The sequence below is a fragment of the Hypanus sabinus genome, chromosome 7, assembly GCF_030144855.1.
Source record: "Hypanus sabinus isolate sHypSab1 chromosome 7, sHypSab1.hap1, whole genome shotgun sequence".
Lineage (NCBI taxonomy): Eukaryota > Metazoa > Chordata > Chondrichthyes > Myliobatiformes > Dasyatidae > Hypanus > Hypanus sabinus.
In genome coordinates, this window is record NC_082712.1 from 146,213,859 (window position 1) to 146,231,935 (window position 18,077).

The 18,077-nt window shown below is 40.5% G+C and overlaps 1 protein-coding gene across 3 annotated transcripts in view; it reads left to right on the forward strand.

Annotated features, from left to right (window-relative positions):
• The window catches only part of ppp6r3 (protein phosphatase 6, regulatory subunit 3), a 137,715-nt gene that overhangs the window by 100,423 nt on the left and 19,215 nt on the right, over positions 1–18,077 (forward strand). For all 3 annotated transcript variants that reach the window (XM_059975923.1, XM_059975924.1, XM_059975925.1), the window contains exons 17-21: positions 1,540–1,670; positions 1,867–1,994; positions 7,429–7,579; positions 8,578–8,675; positions 9,309–9,507. In XM_059975923.1, coding sequence (XP_059831906.1) covers positions 1,540–1,670; positions 1,867–1,994; positions 7,429–7,579; positions 8,578–8,675; positions 9,309–9,507 — 707 coding nt within the window. The remainder of the gene's footprint in view (positions 1–1,539; positions 1,671–1,866; positions 1,995–7,428; positions 7,580–8,577; positions 8,676–9,308; positions 9,508–18,077) is intronic.

Below are 18,077 nucleotides of genomic sequence, written 5' to 3' on the forward strand. Positions count from 1 at the left end.
ATTTCTTAAAATGTGTCCCAGGATTTTGTCAAATACAAACAAACCAGGAAGGGCCTAATTTTACCTGCTAAAATAATTAATATCTGTTGACAATGTGAATGATGTAATTGACTTACCTATATAGGTGCACTAAATAGAGATATAAAATGTAACTGAAATAATTTAACTTAACTTTGATTGCTGTATAATTCTCTAGACTCAAGTTGCAACAGACATTCTGCATTGTTATTTCCTAATTTGATCTAATTCAGTGTTGTGTTTAGCATCTAGGTCTGGCTGAGTTCAAAATAAAAGTAAAATGTTTCCTTTGAGTGAGACCACCTTGGGTTCTGTTTCTAACACAGTTAGTTTGGTGCACTGTTGTTGACTTGGAAATCCACCTGGAGAAAAATTAACATGGAAGCAGTTTCTCCTATGTTGGGGTAATAGGTGAAAGAGGCCTTGGGAAGTGGGAGATGGTGCACTGACAGAAATCTCTTAATAATTTACATGTAAATGTCAGTGTCTTCAGGTGGTAGTTGGATTCTGGTACAGGGAGTGTAAGTGAGTTCCAGTAAAGACGTCTGAAGTAAATTGGACACCGTGGTACTGTAGAGGTTAGAGCGACACTATTAGAACTCGAGGAGTTCTAGAGTTTAGAGTTCACTTTTAACACCGTTCTGTAAGGAGTCTCTGTACTTCTTCTCCATGGAAAGCGTGCGTTTTCCTTGCGTGCTCCACTTTCCTCACACAGTCCAATGATGTACTGGGTAGGTTAACTGGCTATTGTAAATTGTCCTGTGCTGAGGTTAAGATTACTCGGGGTTGCGAATTTGCAATCAGGAAGGCCTACTCTGTGCTCTGTTGCTAAATAAATAAATATACTATGTTAGATGTGTGGGTGAAGAAGCTGCCAGTAAGTGCCTCCACTTTACCCCCATTTATACAAGGTGGACCATGATCACAGGGTGAATTATATTCATTCTGGAATGTCTCTAGAGGCCGGAGAAGACTAGAAGTCTATCTTGATGCAGTTCATTCAAGAGCAATTCCCAGACCATCACAGTGATGGTTGCCTTTAGTTTTCTTTCTGTTGTCTTTGACAAGCAGGTGCATCAGAACCACCTCTTTGGTGCAGGAATGCTGAATACAGGCAACAGGAGTGTATAATTAGTATGATGCCACAGCTGCAAGCATGATTGGAGAATTGCAAAGTAGAACATTAATCCGGAGATTTCTTTGTGCAGTAAACCTAAATTTTATGCGTTTATTCAGTACTTGTAACAATTGCCCATTCTTACTGTTCTTTCTTGAAGTTGAAGTACATTGAGGTCTTTATTGTTAGAAATTATGTGTTCTGATGAAATATGGTTCCTGGCCCCCACCAATCGTGTTTAATCAGCTCATTGTGACACATTAACTTCTCTACTAATTTGTATGGAAATTTCTATTTTGCATATTAGTCCTCAAGTACTAATTTATTGCTTACAGAGTCTTTTGTTAAAATTTGACTTGTTTTATTGTTTGAGATGTTTTGACTTTTTGACTGTTTTGCTCTAGGCTAATGTAGCACTATTTGAGGCATGCTGTAAAGAAAGGATACAACAATTTGATGACAGTGGGTCTGATGAGGAAGATATTTGGGGTGAAAAGGACATAACCTTTGCACAAGATGCAAAAAATCGGCACAGGTGCGTTGCCTGGCAGAATGCAGCAATATTGTTCTGTTAGTTCCAAGATATCCGGTTTCCCTAAATATTCGCTTCTTGCTTTCCGTACACGCACCCTTATCTTACCCTTCTGCTTTTTTCATTGAGCTGCTTCAGCTAATAGTAAGAGATTAATTTTGCCAAGTAATTTTAATAATGATTTTTGTATTACATGTAGAAGCTCAGGTAGCACAGACAGTGAAGAAAGCACAGATTCAGAAGATGAGGATGGTGATAAACGGAATAATACCTTTGAGCCCAGTGGTTCCAATCCAGATGATAGGATGGAAATAGATGCAAATGATGGCAAGTAGTGAATGCGTACATTTTATTGCAATAAAATGTGATGATTCTGATGTATATCAACTGAAAATTGTTCATGATTTAGTGCTTAATTTAAGAAGTAGGACTTCTCTGCATGTCTCATCTAGCTATCTAGCTTCAAATGATGAGTGGACCGTGCTATGGAATAATGGCTTCTGGTGAGGATTTGTTGAATGTTATTCTTCTGGGTTATTATTTTCAGCTGTGGGGTATCATGGAATTACGTAGCATGGAAACAGGTGCCTCAGCCCATCTCATTCATGTTGACCAAGGTGCCTATATGAACTTAGCAAGTTTGCCTACATTTGGCCCATATCTCTTTCAACCTTACCTATCTGTATACCTGTCCAAATGTCTTCTAAATGATGAAATTGTATCTGTCTCTGTCACTTCTTCAAGCAGTTCATTCATATATCTATGATTTTGAAAAGAATAATTTGACTTTTAAATGCCCTTTAATATTTCCTTCCTTGCTTTAAGCCTATGCCCTCTAGCTTTAGGGCATAAGACATAGGAACAGAATTTGGCCACTTGACCCATTTTATCTTCTCCACCCCATTGTCTTGCTTTCTCTCCTTAACCTTTGACACTCTTATGAATCAAAAACCTATCGACCTTTGCTTTAAATATACCTAATGACTTGGCCTCTACAACTTTGAGAGAATATGTACAAGGACTCCCTGGTCTTTTTGTACCTCTGATTTTAAAATTTTCTCCCCATTAAGAAAATAGTGTATATATTTACTCCTTTTTAGCGAAGTGCATGAACGTACACTTCTCTACACTTTATTCCATCTGCCACTCGTTTGCCCATTCTCCCAAACTGTCTTAAGTCCTTCTGCAGAATCTCTGCTTCCTCGACACTATCTGCTCCTTCACCTGTCCACGTTTCATCTGCAAACTTGGTCACAATCCATCAATTCTGTCATCCAAATCAGTGACATAACGTAAAAGAAGCGGTCCCAACACCGACCCCTGTAGTCACTGGCAACCAAACAGAGAAGGTCTCTTTGATTCCCACACTTTACCTCCTGTTAGTCAGTCAGTCTTACCCATGCTATTATCTTTCCTGAATACTAATGAGCTCTTGTTAAGCAGCCTTATGTGCAGCACATTGTCAAAGGCCTTCTAAAAATTCAAGTACATCCACTGACTTTTTGTCTATCCTGCCTGTTATTTCCTCAAAGAATTTCAACCGTTATGTCAGGCAAGATTTTCCCTTGACGAAACTATACTGACTTTAGCCTATTTTTTTTCATGTGCCTACGAGTATCCTGAAACCTCATCCAACGTCTTCTAAACTACTGAAATCAGATTAACTGACTTATTTCTTCTGCCTCCCCTTGAAGACTGGAGTGACATTTAAAATTTTCCAGTACTCTGGAAGTATTCCAGAATCTAGTGATTCTTGAAAGATCATTACTAATGCCTCTGCAATCTCTTTAACCATTTCTTTCAGAATCCTAGAGTGCAGTCCATCTGGTCCACGCGGCTTATCTACTTTCAGGCCTTTCAGTTTCTCAAGCACTTTCTTCTTATTAATAGCAATTACATTCACATCTGCCCCTGACACACTTAAATTTTTCACATACTGCTAGCAACAGTCTAGCAACATTCTCATGATCATTTCAGCACCCTCTCCAGCTTAATTACATCCTTGTGTGGAGTGTGCATTGTGGAGGAACAGAGAGATCTTGGGGTCCAAGTCCAGAGATTTCTCAAAATTGTCACGTAAGTTGATAGGGTAGCTCAGGAAGCATATGGTGTGTTGCCCTTCGTTTGTCCTTTTTGAAGAAATAACAAGCAGAATAGACAAAAGGAGAAACAGTTGATTTTGTGCACTTGGATTTTCAGATAGCCTTTGATAAGGTGCCAAACATGAGGCTGCTGAACAAGCTACGAGCTCATGGTATTACAGGAAAGATTCTAGCATGGATAATGCAGGGGCTGATTGGCAGGAGGCAAAGAGTAGGGAAAAAAGAAAGCCTTCACTAGTTGGCTGCCAGTGACTAGTTATTATATGTCAATGATTTGGGTGATGGAATTGATGGCTTTGTTGCAGAGTTTGCAGATTATAGGAAGATAGGTGGAGGGGCAGGTAGTTTTGAGGAAGTAGGGAGGCTGCAGAAGGACTTAGACTGATTAGGAGTATGGGCAAAGAAATGGCAGATGGAATACAGTGTCAGCATGTGTATGGTCATGTACTTTAGTAGAAGAAATGAAAGGGTTGACTCTTTTCTAAATGGAGAGAAAATACAAAAGCTAAGGTGTAAAGGAACTTGGGGGTCCTTGTGAAGGATTCCTTGAAGGTTAATTTGCAGGAGTCTTTGGTGAGGAAGGCAAATGCGATGTTAGCATTCATTGCAAGAGCTCTAAAATGTAAAAGCAAGGATGTAATGTTAAGACTTTATAAAAGCACTGGTGAGACCTCACGCAGTATTGTGAGCAAACACGAAGAAATCTGCAGATGCTGGAAATTCAAACAACACACACAAAATGCTAGTGGAACACAGTAGGCCAGGCAGCATCTATAAGAAGAAGCACTGTGGACGTTTCGGGCCGAGACCCTTCGTCAGTGGGTCTCGGCCCGAAACGTCAACATTGCTTCTCCTTATAGATTGCTGCCTGGCCTGCTGTGTTCCACCAGCATTTTGTGTGTGTTGCAGTATCGTGAGCAGTTTTTGACCTCTTAGGATGTGTTGAAACTGGAGAGGGTTCAAAGGAGATTCATGGAAATGATTCCAGGATTGAATAGCTTGTCATATGACGAATGTTTGATGGCTCTGGGTATAAATTGAGGTTTACAAGATTATAGGAGGTCTGGATGGAGTAGACAGGCAGTGCTTTTTTCCCTGGTTAGCAATAGCTACTGATTTTCAGGTGACTGGAGGAAAATATGGGGGGGATGTCAGAGGTAGTGTCTCTTTTATACAGACTGTTGTGCATGGAATGCATTACTGGGGATGGTGGTATACAGAGTTACATTTGAGATATTTAAGAGACTCTTAGAAGGTCAAATTGCTGAAAGCAAATGGAAGGGCAACGTAAGGTTAGATTGATAGACAATAGGTGCAGAAGTAGACCATTCGGCCCCTCGAGTGCACCGCCATTCTGAGATCATGGCTGATCATTCACTATCAATACCCAGTCTCTGCCTTGTCCCCATATCCCTTGATTCCCCTATCTTGATCTTGGAGTAGGTTAAAAGGTTGGCACAACATCATGGGCTGAAGTGTTTGTACTGTGCTGTACTGTTCTATGTTACATCCTCATTCATGTAATTTTGATACAAGCTTCATATCCTGTGTAAACAGGAACTCATTCAACACCAACTCTCAGCTTAATTTGCTGCTGTTTCATTTTAAAATAGAAATAAAGGTGTTGAAGAGGCTTTATAATAGGCACATGAATATGCTGAGAATGAAGGAATATTGACATTGCACACAGAAGGGATTAATTTAGTTGGGATTGATCGTGGAATAGGTTAAAGGTTGGTACAACATCATGGGTCAAAGGGCCTGTGCCATGATTTCTAATGTTCAAAGCCATATTAACAAACTCCAATCAGCATTTGCCTTTCCAAATGTAAACAGATCCTGCATCCAGCTTATCCAAGTTTATCCTTTCAGCCCTTAAATGCACAATATTACCCATCCTGTTATCCCCTGTATCCTAGGATCCACTTGGTCAGGCTTCAAGATCTATCTTCCTTAATGTGCTTCAACACCATCTCTTTTGTAATGTCAATATACAGTATTTCAGGATGTTACTGTTTTCTTCCCTGTATTTATTAGGTTTCTCATCAGCCTGGGTTCCTTAATCCTGTCAACCTTACCCCTCACTCAAATGGCTCTTAACATTCTGTATCACTTTTAAAAGCCTTCCACTTGTCAGGCATCCCTTTACCCTTCAGCAAAATCTCCCATTCAAACTGCTAGTTCTTGTCTAGAAGTTTCAAAATCGGCTTTGCCATGATTTAGGACATTAACTTATAGATCAGTGCTATCTTCTGCCATAGCTATTTTAAATTTGTTGGGGGAGGCTCTTTATTCCCCCCCCCCCCCCCACCCCCATCTTAACTGAATTTTATATGAGCACCATGGCAGTCTGTGTTTCCATCTGGTATGGGAACAGCCAAGCATTGGACTATGAGAACTGCTGAGAGGATCACTGGGGACTCCCTACCAACCATCAGGGATGTTCATCAGGAGCGCTGCGTATGCAGGGCCCTTAATGTTATCAAGGATCCCACCCATTCATTAGCACCCTCTGACTTTCTACCCATCAGGGAGGAGACTCTGATGTATAAAACAAGAATGGTCAAGATGGGAAACAATTTCTTCCCTCAAGCCATTAGGTTTCTGAATTCCCTGCTGCATTGCATTCAGAGTGTCACCAATTAATGTGTACTGTAACTGATAGTATTTAGTTTATGTACTTTATTTATATGTAATTAATCTGCAGATCTTATCCTTACTTTCATAAGTTATTGTGTGTTATGTGCACTATGCTTTTTATCTTGGTTTGGAAAAATGTCTCATTTGACAGTATACATTTTTTATAGTTAAATGACAATAAGCTTGACTTAATACTGGTCCCCAAGTGCTCACCCACCGATGCAACAGCCTCGTTTCCTCAGAAGAATATGAATGCAGGCCTTTCTTTAACAGTGCTATTTATATATTGTTTGAGAAAATTTTCTTGGATACGTCAAACAAATTCTGCCTCATCTAGTCCCGTAGTATTGTGATCATCCCAGTCAATATTAGGGAAGTTAGTCATCTATTATATTCTTGTTATCTCTACATCATATCTTTCTCATCAAAGTGATCATGATCATCTTATTTCAAAGTTCCACTTATATAGCTTCACTGGACATTCCCCCAGGAATGTCTTCTAAATAGTGCTGTGACACTGTCAACATTCTTCCTCCTCAATTACCTCCAACTCCATCAAGCCTGAAGGATCTATTAGAGTTGCCAGTCCCTGCCCCAGCCTTAATCATGTTCTTTTGTAGCTATGACAATCACTTGTACTGGCCCATACCCTGAATTACTTGCCAGGCTTCTTAGCTTAAAATAACTAGTTTATCCTACAAGATCTTCCTTGCTCCCTGTGCTGCTTACTGGATTTGTTCCAGATGAGGGAATTATCAAATTGTCAATTTGTGTTAAATTGACTTTTGGTAAAAGCCCTCCTGATCATTGTTAGATATGGAGGCACTTATGGAAAAGCATTTTTTATAGTACAAGTACATTCAAGATTTTGGGTTGTTATGAGTTCAGAAACACATTAACCATAATGGAAAAGAGAGCTTTTGTTCATCACACACTCTTTTGTTTGAATTGAAATCAATGACTGTAAAGAAGTAATGGATTTCAATAAACGCCTGATAAATGTAGTGACTATTTTACAGCCCCAGGGTGGACAGCGAACTTTGAAGTGCCTATGGAAACCACAAACATAGCTGCAGCGAACGCCAGTGGACCTACTTTGTGGAGTTCAGGTGATGCAGTACCACAGGAAACCGGATGGGCTACTTTTTCAGATTTTTCCTCTCAGTTAAGGTAATACTTGTATATTGTAAGTCATGTTGATAAATTAGTTCCTAATTATTAATGCTGTCCTCCAGTCTACTACAATCAGATTAAAGTGCTAATCCCCTAAAGTTGCCTTTTGAATAGTCTTATTTTTTGGAATTTTTAAAAAAAATCTATTTAATTTTACATTGGCTTCTCACTGGCACACCAACTCCCTTTAAAAAGCGAGGTGATGTGTATTTGTTAAGAAATTTCAGAGTTAACGTACAGTACTCAAACCAGCCTATATCATACTTTGATTTTAATCACAATACTTGTATTTTCATTTCAAATTGCCACTACCTCTATTTTTTTGTTACTGGGAAGATAACGTGTCCAGCATAAATTAAAGGTGTCATGATTTTGGTGTAATTAAATTCCATACACTGGTCAAATGTCAATTGTTATGGAATCTGTACCTGATTAATGTAACAAAATCCTAGATGAATAAGGCAGCCTTATTGCACCATTTTCATATGGAGGCAGACAATAATGAATTTCCCTTAAATAGTCTGTGTGATATAAAAGTTACTTCTCTGCTTTTGTGCTTATGGTTTCCAGAAGTAACATACTCCTTGCTGAGTTAATAGTAAGTGAATTTAGTAAGCCTGTGAGTCATTATATTGAATTTTTTACCAGATCATTATTCTGTTTAATTCCAATTTTTTTCTCTCTGGTTCAAATTTATTTTCTTTTCCAGCAGAGTTTAGAAGTTATTTTTTGCTCAATTGAATTCAGAAACAATGGCATTTCTTTTCAGATTGGTATAAATAAGTATATATGTACTGTGTGATTAATGTACAAAATTAAAGTAAATGTGATTGGAGAAATATGGGACAGTAAAATTAGTTTCCCTTCAAAATTAATTCAAGATTATTAACTCCTCTAACAGTATATTTATGCTTACCCAAGATGTTCATATTTTCTCAAGTGTGAATAGTAGGCGCAATGGTGAAGGTTTAAGAAAACATATGTTTTTCATTTAGTTCAAAGGATCCTTTAAGAAGCAGCTCTCCAATTGCAATGGAAACCGGCTTGGACCCAGTGGATGGCCCACACAGTTGTGTAACAACAAGTCATGAAGGTAATCTTTTTATTGATGCAAATGTTGATTTGCTGTGCTATGAATGATAATATTTATAATACTTCTGTAGCTTTCATTCTTCAACTTGTAATTTTGCCAGACATTCAATCTGACATATTAATTGATTCAAGGATTTCAGAGCTAAATATCATCCAACTCACTGCTTGGGATCTGCTCTTCACAGATATTTTTAAATTGTTTTAGGATTAAAATCTGTCAGGCAGATTGTCTTAATAACAAACCAAGTTCAGCACTAAGAAAATGGTGGTTTGTCATAGCAGTCTAGTCTCAAGCTAAAACTTGCATCAGTTATTAAGAACCTGATGATCTAGATTACTTGAATTATCCTGATTTATGCAAATTTCAAGAATGCAAATGAAGTTGACTAATTGGAGGGAAGGTATGGTTTGAAATCAAAATTAGTATCACATGTTTTCTTTTTCAGTAAATTATTCTTGAAAACTATTATAGGAACAAAGTATTTTCCTGTTAATTGATGTTAATCGTATCAGTAAGTAAAACAAAGGACAGTATTATACACTTCATAAGCAAATGAACAGCCAAGTTTTAAAATGCATTCTCTTATCTGATGACAAGTTATTGTCTTCTACTTATTTCTAATCCTGCCTTTAGATTTTGTTACAAACTCGCAGCTTACCTGCAAGGAACAGAAAACAGAGTCAGCCACATTACATTTAGAACCCAACTTGTCTGATGGTGAGGATGAAGAGGTGGCAACAGACCAAGTAACAGAGACAGTCACAAATGGTTCCATGAAGGAAACAGTAAGCCTTACTGTAGATGCCAAAACTGAAACTGCCGTGTTTAAAAGGTAGGTTGCTGAGGTGAAAGTTTTCTGAGTATTTTTTACCATTCAAATATTGTTAAGAAATAAGACATAGGAACAGAATTAGGCCACTTGGCCCATAGTGGCTAACCAAGAACCTATCAACCTCTGCTTTAAGTATACTCAAAAGTGTTCTCCATGCTGTCTGTGGCAATCAGTTCCACAGATTCACCACCTTTTGGCTAAAAAAAAATTCCTTCTGATTTCTGTTCTAAATGGATGTCCCTCTATTCTGAGGCTGTGCCCTCTGCTCCTATATTCACCCAACATAGGAAGCATCCTCTCCACATCCACTGTGTTTAGGCCTTTCAATATTCTAGGTTTCAATGAGATCTCCCCTCTTTCTTCTAAACTCCAGCAAATACAGGCCCAGAGCCATCAAATGCTCTTCATATGTTACCCTGTTCATTCCCGGAGTTATTCTTGTAAACCTGGACCCTCTCCAGTGTCAGCACATCTTTTCATAGACAAGGGGCCTAAAACTGCTCTCAGTATTTCAAGTGCTGTCTGACCGATGCCTTCCTTATAAAGCCTCAGCATCTAATCCTTGTTCTTACATTCTAGTCCTTTGGAAACGAATGCTAACATTGCATTTGCCATCATTACCACAGACTCAGCCTGCAAGTTGACCTTTAGGGAATCATGCACAAGGACTTCTGAGTCCCTTTGCACCTCTGATTATTGATTTTTCTTCCCATTTAGAAAGTTGTCTATCCCTTTATTCCTTCTAATAAAATGCATGACCATACACTTCCCTACACTATACTCCATCTGCCTCCTTTTTGCCCACTTTCTCAATCTGTCCAAGTCCTTCTGCAGACTGCCTGCTTCCTAATCTTTTCCTGCCCTTCCACCTTTCTTTGTATTGTCTGCAGACCTGGCCACAAAGCCCATCAATTCCATCATCCAAGTGGTTGACATGTGAAAGAAAGCAGTTCCAGTACCAACCCTTCAGTACCAACCCTTGAGGACCACCACTTGTCACTGGCAGCCAACCGGAATAGGCCCTTTTGCCCCCTTTGCCTCCTGCCAATCAGCCAGTCTTCTATTCATGCTAGTATCTTTCCTGTAATACTATGAGCTCTTGTTAAGTGGCCTCATGTGTGGCACCTTATCAAAGGCCCTCTGAAAATTCAAGTAAATAACATCCACTGATTCTCCTTCGTTGTCCTGCTTGTTATTTCTTTAGGGAATTCCAACAGATTCGTTAGGTAAGATTTCCTTTTAAGGACAATTATGTTATTTTTATATTATTGTTATATGCCCCCCCCCCCCCCCCCAAGTATTCCAAAATGTCTTCCTTAATGGTGAACTCCAACATCTTCCCAACTACGGTAGTCAGGATAACTGGCCCACAATTTCCTTTTTTTCTCCCTTCCTCCCTTTTTAAAGAGTGAAGTGACATTTGCAACTGTCCAGTTCCCTGGAACCATTCTAGAATCTAGTGATTCTTGAAAGATCATTACTAATGCCTCTACAATCTCTTCAGCCACCTCTTTCAGAATCATGGACCATAGTCCATTTGGTCCAGGTGACTTGCCTACTTCGGTTTCCCAAACACTTTTAGTAATAACAACTTCACTCACTTCTGCCCCTTGACACAATTGAACTTCTGGTGTCCTCCACAGTGAAGGCAGACATAAGAGCAGGAGTAGGCCATCTGGCCTGTCAAGCCTGCTCTGCCATTGATCTGCATGATCTGGCCATGGGCTGTTCTCCACCTACCGGCCTTTTCCTCATAACCCTTAATTCCACGACTATGCAAAAATCTATCCAACCTTGTCTTAAGTATATTTACTGAGATAGCCTCCATTGCTTCATTGGGCAGAAGATTCAACAGGTTCATCATTCTCTGGGAAAAGCAGTTCCTCCTCATCTCGGTCCTAAATCTACTGTCCCGAATCTTTAGGCTATGTTTCTCACCTACCAGTGGAAACAACTTTCCTGCCTCTATCTTGTCTATCCCTATGTTTCGATTAGATCTCTCATTCTTCTAAATTCTAGCAAGTACAATCCCAGGTGAATCAGTCTCTCATAGTTAACCCCCTCATCTCTGGAATCAACATGGTGAACCTCCTCTGCACAGCCTCCAAATCCAGTATATCCTTCCTCGAGTAAGGAAGCCAGAACTGCATGCAGTACTCCAGGTGCAGCCTCACCACTACCCTGTACAGTTGCAGCATAACCTCCATGCTCTTTAATTCGATCCCTCTAGCGATGAAGGCCGAAAATTCCATTTGTCTTCTTGATAGCCTCCAGTACCTGCAAACCCTTCTGTGATTCATTCACAAGCACTCCCAAGTCCTTCTGCACAACAGCATGCTGCATTTTTTTTGCCATTTAACAGATCATCTGATCTTCTATTTTTCCTTCCAAAGTGGATGATCTTTCATTTACCAACATTGTACTCCATCTGACAGACGCTTGCCCACTCAATTAACCTATCTGTATCTCTCTGCAGACTCTCTGTATCTTCTGCTCAATTTGCTTTTCCATTCAATTTAGTGTCATCAGCAAATTTAGATATACTACACTTGGTCCCCTCTTCCAGATTGTTGAAGTATATTGTGAACAGTTGCAGGGATAGCACTGACCCCTGCAGCATACTGCTCACCACTGATTGCCAACAGAGTAACATCCATGTATCCCAACTCTCTGCTTTCTATTGGCTACCCAATCCATGCTAATACATCACCCCCAACTCTCTGCATTTTTACCTTATGGATAAGTCTTTTATTCAGCACCTTACTGAACGCCTTCTGGGAAACCAAGTAACTAGCATCCATCTGTTTCCCTCTATCCACTGCGCTCATTATATCCTCAAAGAACTCCAGTCAGTTAGTCAAACGGGACCTACCTTTGCTGAATCCATTTCTTTCCAGATGCCTTGCTATTTCTTCTTTAATGATAGCTTCAAACATTTTCCCAAATACAGATGTTGAACTAACTGGCCTATAGTTTCCTGTCTTTTGCCTACATCCTGTTTTGAACAGTGACATGACATTTGCTGTCTTCCGATCTGCCGGGCCCTGCCAGAGTCCAGAGAATTTTTGTAACTCATCACCAAAGCCTCTACTATAACTTAAGCCATTTCTTTCAGTACCCTGTGATAAATTCCATCAGGACCAGGGGACTTACTTGTCTTCAGGCCCAGAAGTTTGCTCAGCACTACCTCTTTAGTGATAGCTATTGTATCAAGGTCCTCACTTCCCATCTCATCTGTAACATCTCTCTTTGGCATGTTAAAAATATCTTTCACTGTGAAGGCCAACACAAAATTGTCATTCAAAGCCACAGCCTTTTCCTCATTACTCAATATCAATTTCCCCTTCTCATCCTCCACAGGACCTACATTCACTTTAGCCACCCTTTTCTGCTTTATATAATTATAAAAGCTTTTACTATCTGTTTTTATATTTTGTGCAAGTTTATTTTCATAATCTATCTAACCTTTCTTTATTGTTTGCTTCATGATTCTTTTTTGCTTTTTAAAGTTTTCCCAGTCTTCCAGTTTCCCACTATTCTTGGAAAATTTGTACATATGAGCTTTTAGTTTGATGCCTTTTATTTCATTAGTTCTCCAAAGCTAGCTCTTCCTACCCTTACCGTCCTTGCTTTTAACTGGAATATACTTTTGTTGAGCACCATGAAAAATCTCTTTGCAAGACTTCCATTGTTCCTCAGCTGTCCACCATATAGCCTGTGTGCCTGGTCTACACTACGCAAAAGAATTATTTTCATCTGCCATTTCTTTGTCCCCCATTACTACCTCTAGAATCATTTTCCAGCAGTCCAATATCCACTCTCGCCTTTTACTCTTTATATTCTGGAAAATCTTTAAGTATCCTCTTCAATATTTTTGGTTAGCTTACCCTCATACTTCATCTTTTCATTGTTATTTTTAGTCTGTTTGGTTTGTTTTTAGAAGTTTCCCAATCCTCTAACTTACCACTATTTGGGATATATCCATACTGTGTCTTCCGAATTGCTTTCAGAAACTCCAGGCACTACAGTTTTGCCATCATCCGGCCTAGTGACCCCTTCCAATCAACTTTGGCCAGCTCCCCTCTCATGCTTCCAGTCTATTACTGATACATCTGAAATTATCTTCTCTTTCTCAAACTGCAAATTGAATTCTATACGTACCCAGTAACTGGGTGTCTTACCAGCAAAGGTAGAAGTGTCCGTTGGAGTCTGGTACTATTTTCAAAACAGTGTTTATTAGTAAAAATATACAACTCAATATCAACAATGCAAATATACAGATAATACACGTTAGCAATACTAAACCTAAAAGTGTGGGTATAATAATAATTAATAATAAACAAGCTCTATCGTTGTCTAGGGGATAATGAATTGTCATATGGGAAATATAAAGGTCAGTTCAGTTCATGCAGGCTAAGGTAGTTGTTGGGTCTGGTGTTTTAATCGTTGGAGAGAGAGAGAGAGTGAACAGTGACAGCCGGTCAAACCTTCCCTTATTTTCTTGATCTGTCGAGTTGTTGTTGCTGTGGCCATTCAAGTATGACCCCTCCGTCCTTTAGCTAGACCGTTCTTCTGTGCTGGACTCGTCACCCAGACAAGGGTGGACACACACACAAGCCCCCACTGGTCTCACTATAAACACTGAGTTAAAATTGACCGATCCATTCAGTCCCCAATGCACAGACTTTCTCGTGGGTCCCAATGCTCAAACAGTGCTCACGAATGTGTCTCCTGGTGTGTCTGAGGGGTGTCACCCCAGACCTCACTTTTATCCCTACTCACAGGGTCTCGGGTGTCGAATCAGTTTTGAATGGCTTAGCCCATCAAACCAGCCCACTCTGGCTGTCCACTGAGGAATTCTAATGAGCAGGATGGTACCACGTAAACAGCCCTCTCCGCAGCCATAAGTCTTTCGGGAGTCATAACATGGTGGATAAACATAATTCTGTCTCAGGCTTTTGTCAGTAACAGATGTCCTGGCATGTTTTCTTTTGTCTCTCTTACTCTCTCGTTAGCAGCATCGAAATAGTAACGGTTTGCAATTATCCAAAGGGAGGCATGGGCAACTCTGCACCCTTCTGCCCATCAGAGTTGTTCATCCTTCTAGGAATTTTCACCAAAAGGGAAAATTAACTAATACAGCGTTTTACAGGATTACAGAGTTTAGCAAAAAAAAATACAGAAGTGTTCTTAACAACAAAGCAATACAGATATACCTTCACTTAGCATCTAGATAAGCAGTCAGCGATTACATTGTCACTTCCTTTAATATGTTGAAACTTAATATCAAATTCTTGCAGCATCAGACTCCATCTTAATAACCTCCTGTTTTTATTTTTCATGTTAGCCAGGAATACCAATGGGTTGTGATCTGTATAAACAATTAAGGGTCTTTGTGCTGAACAAATGTACACTTCAAAATGTTGTATTGCCAAAACAAGTGCCAACAATTCTTTTTCTACAGTAGAGTAATTCCTCTGGTGCACATTGAACTTCGGAGAGAAATATGCTACCGCATGTTCCACTCCATCCCTTGCTTGCTGTAATAGGACTGCCCCTGCAGCCTCATCACTTGCATCAGTCGCCAGGGAGAAGGGTTCTAACAAGTCAGCGGCCTTTAACACAGGGTGATGGCACAGTATGGTTTTTAACTTTTCAAAAGCATCCTGACAAGAATTGCTCCACTCAAATTTTTCTTCCTTCTGTAGGAGTTTTGTCAGGGGGAGAGCAATATCCGCAAAATTTTTACAGAATTTTCGGTAGTATCCCACCATGCCCAAAAATCTTCTCAGTGCTCTTTTATTGGTGAGTACAGGAACCTCGGAAATAGCCTGCACTTTTGCTTGCACAGGAGCCAACTGCCCCTGTCCTACCACATACCCCAAGTGCGTGATTGTGGCATGACCAAATTCACTCTTTGCAAGGTTCACTGTAAGTTGGGCTGCAGACATTCTTTCAAGCAGGTTTTCTACAGCCTCAATGTGCTCCTCCTAGGTGTCATTCCAAACTACCACATCGTCAATATAACCCTTGGTGTTGGTTAACCCTTTTATCACTGTGTCAGTCATCCTCTGGAATGTCCCTGGTGCATTTTTCATTCCAAACGGCAAAACATTGTACTTGTAAAACCTGGATGGGGTGACAAAGGCTGAAATTTCTCAAGCCCTGTCCATTAAAGTACCCCTTTAACAAGTCAATCTTAGTGATGTACCTTGCCTTCCCTATTTTAGCAATGCAATCATCCACCCTAGGGATAGGGTAAGCATCTGTCTGCGTGACAGCATTCACCTTTCTGTAATCGGTACAGAATCTTATGGTACCATCCGGTTTTGGCACGACCACGCAGGAAGAGGCCCACGCAGAAGAGGATTCACGGATTATACCAGCAGCTAGCATATGCTCAATCTCTTTTCCTACTAGCTTGCTCTTTTCCGAATTCATCCGATAAGGGGATTGTTTAATAGTCTGGGTCGAGGTAACAATCACATCATGCTCTGTTCCTTTACACCTGCTTGGGACATCTGGACATAAATCTGTATGCCGTTTAACGAGCTGTGTTAACTGCTCCCTCTGATCAGGCTCTAAGTGATTGACTTTATCATAAGGTTTGCTAAAATAACAGAGTTCTCTAATCTGGTGGGTACTATACTTTTCAAACCGCTCTGGTTCCTCCTCAACGCTCCTTTCTGTCTCATCAGTTTTTGTGACTGCACCGACCACCGCAGGGGTCGTTTCATGATAACCTTTCATCATGTTCGCATGAACCAACTGGTTTGACTTGTGTCTATCAGGTGTTTTAATCACATAATTCAGTGAGTCTGTTTTCTTAATCACTTTATACAGTCCTTGAAACCTTGCCTGTAGGGGGTTGGTAACTACAGGAAATAGGACCAAAACCTTATCGCCCACGTGAAACTCTTGCTTTCGTTCGTTTGTCATACCATTGTTTCATTCTTGTCTGGGAGTCTTTAAGATTTTCTTTTGCCAAGGCGCATACCTTATGGAGTCTTTCCCGGAATTTTAAAACATAGTCAATCACACTGACTTGAACGTTCAGACTCGACCACTTCTCTTTAAGTAGGGTTAAAGGTCCTCTGGGCCTATGACCAAAAACGAGCTCAAATGGACTAAACCCCAGAGTTTCCTGAATCGTATCCCTTACTGCAAATAACAGAAGTGGTAATGCATCATCATAGTCTCGAACATTTTCCTGACAGTAAGTTTTAATCATGGTCTTTAGTGTAGCGTGGAATCTTTCCAACGCTCCTTGAGATTCCGGATGGTATGCAGAAGCTGAAATTTGTTTAATTCCCATCTGTGTCATCATTTGCTGAAATGCTCTGGATGTAAATGTACTCCCCGATCCGATTGTATTTCCTTAGGTAGCCCCACTGTGGTAAAGAATTTAATGAGTGCCTTCACCACCGCAGGGGTCCTAATATTCCCCAGGGGCACAGCCTCTGGAAATCGTGTAGCAGCACACATCACAGTCATGACGTACTGCCGCCCACTCACTGTTCTAGGCAAAGGACCCACAAAATCCGCAATGATTTGGGAGAAAGGCTCCTCAAAAGCGGGTATTGGTCTGAGAGGTGCCTTAGGGATAACCTGGTTCGGCTTTCCTACCACCTGATATGTATGGCACCTTTTACAATAATCAGCTATATCCTTCCTCATTTTTGGCCAATAGAAATCTTTCATAACCCTATCCACTGTCTTCCTTACTCCCAAATGTCCACCTAGAGGTCCCTTGTGAGCTAAGTTCAAAATTTCATCCCAATACACTTTCGGTACTGCCACCTGATGTTCTACTGCCCAATCCTCATCGACCGGCAACGTGGTTGGCCTCCACTTCCTCATCAACACGCCCTCCTTCAGGTAGTAACCCTCTGGCTCTTTCTCAATCTCTGTCTCAGAAAGAACTGACTCTCTCAATGCCACCAGTTCCTCGTCACATCCCTGCTCTTATAATTTCTCTTCTTGCTAAGGGTAGGTCTACCTCCTCTCTTTTACTCTTTTCCAGCTCCCTATTCTCCCTTTTACCGTCCCCTAACCCCTCTTGGTACAGGGTTGGTAAAAATGTCTCAGCCAAATCAACGCTGGACTCATTTAAACTGTCTTCTTTCTCAGCTGCCTTTCTCGACATGCTGCGAGTGATTGCGCATGCGGGATAGAATCCAGGGGCGTGTCCTTAGCACTCACAGGCTTGCTCATTAATTTCACTGCTGAACACACCTCACCACCTGCTAAATCATTACCAAGAAGGACGTCCACGCTGTCTCTCGGTAATTCTGACCGCACCCCCACTTCGACTGGTCCAGATACCAGGTCACATTTTAAAATGATCCCATGCAAAAGCACAGCTTCTGTCCCTTTTCCTATACCTCTTAAAACTACCTCTCCAGTCTCAGAACCAAAATTTAGCACCTTACTTAGGATCAATGACTGATCAGCCCCAGTATCTCTCCAGATTCTCACTGGAACTGGGGTTTCTCCCTCTTTCACAGACACTGTCCCTTCTGAAATAAATTTCTCACGCCCCTCTCGTATTTTATCTACCTTGGCCTTTC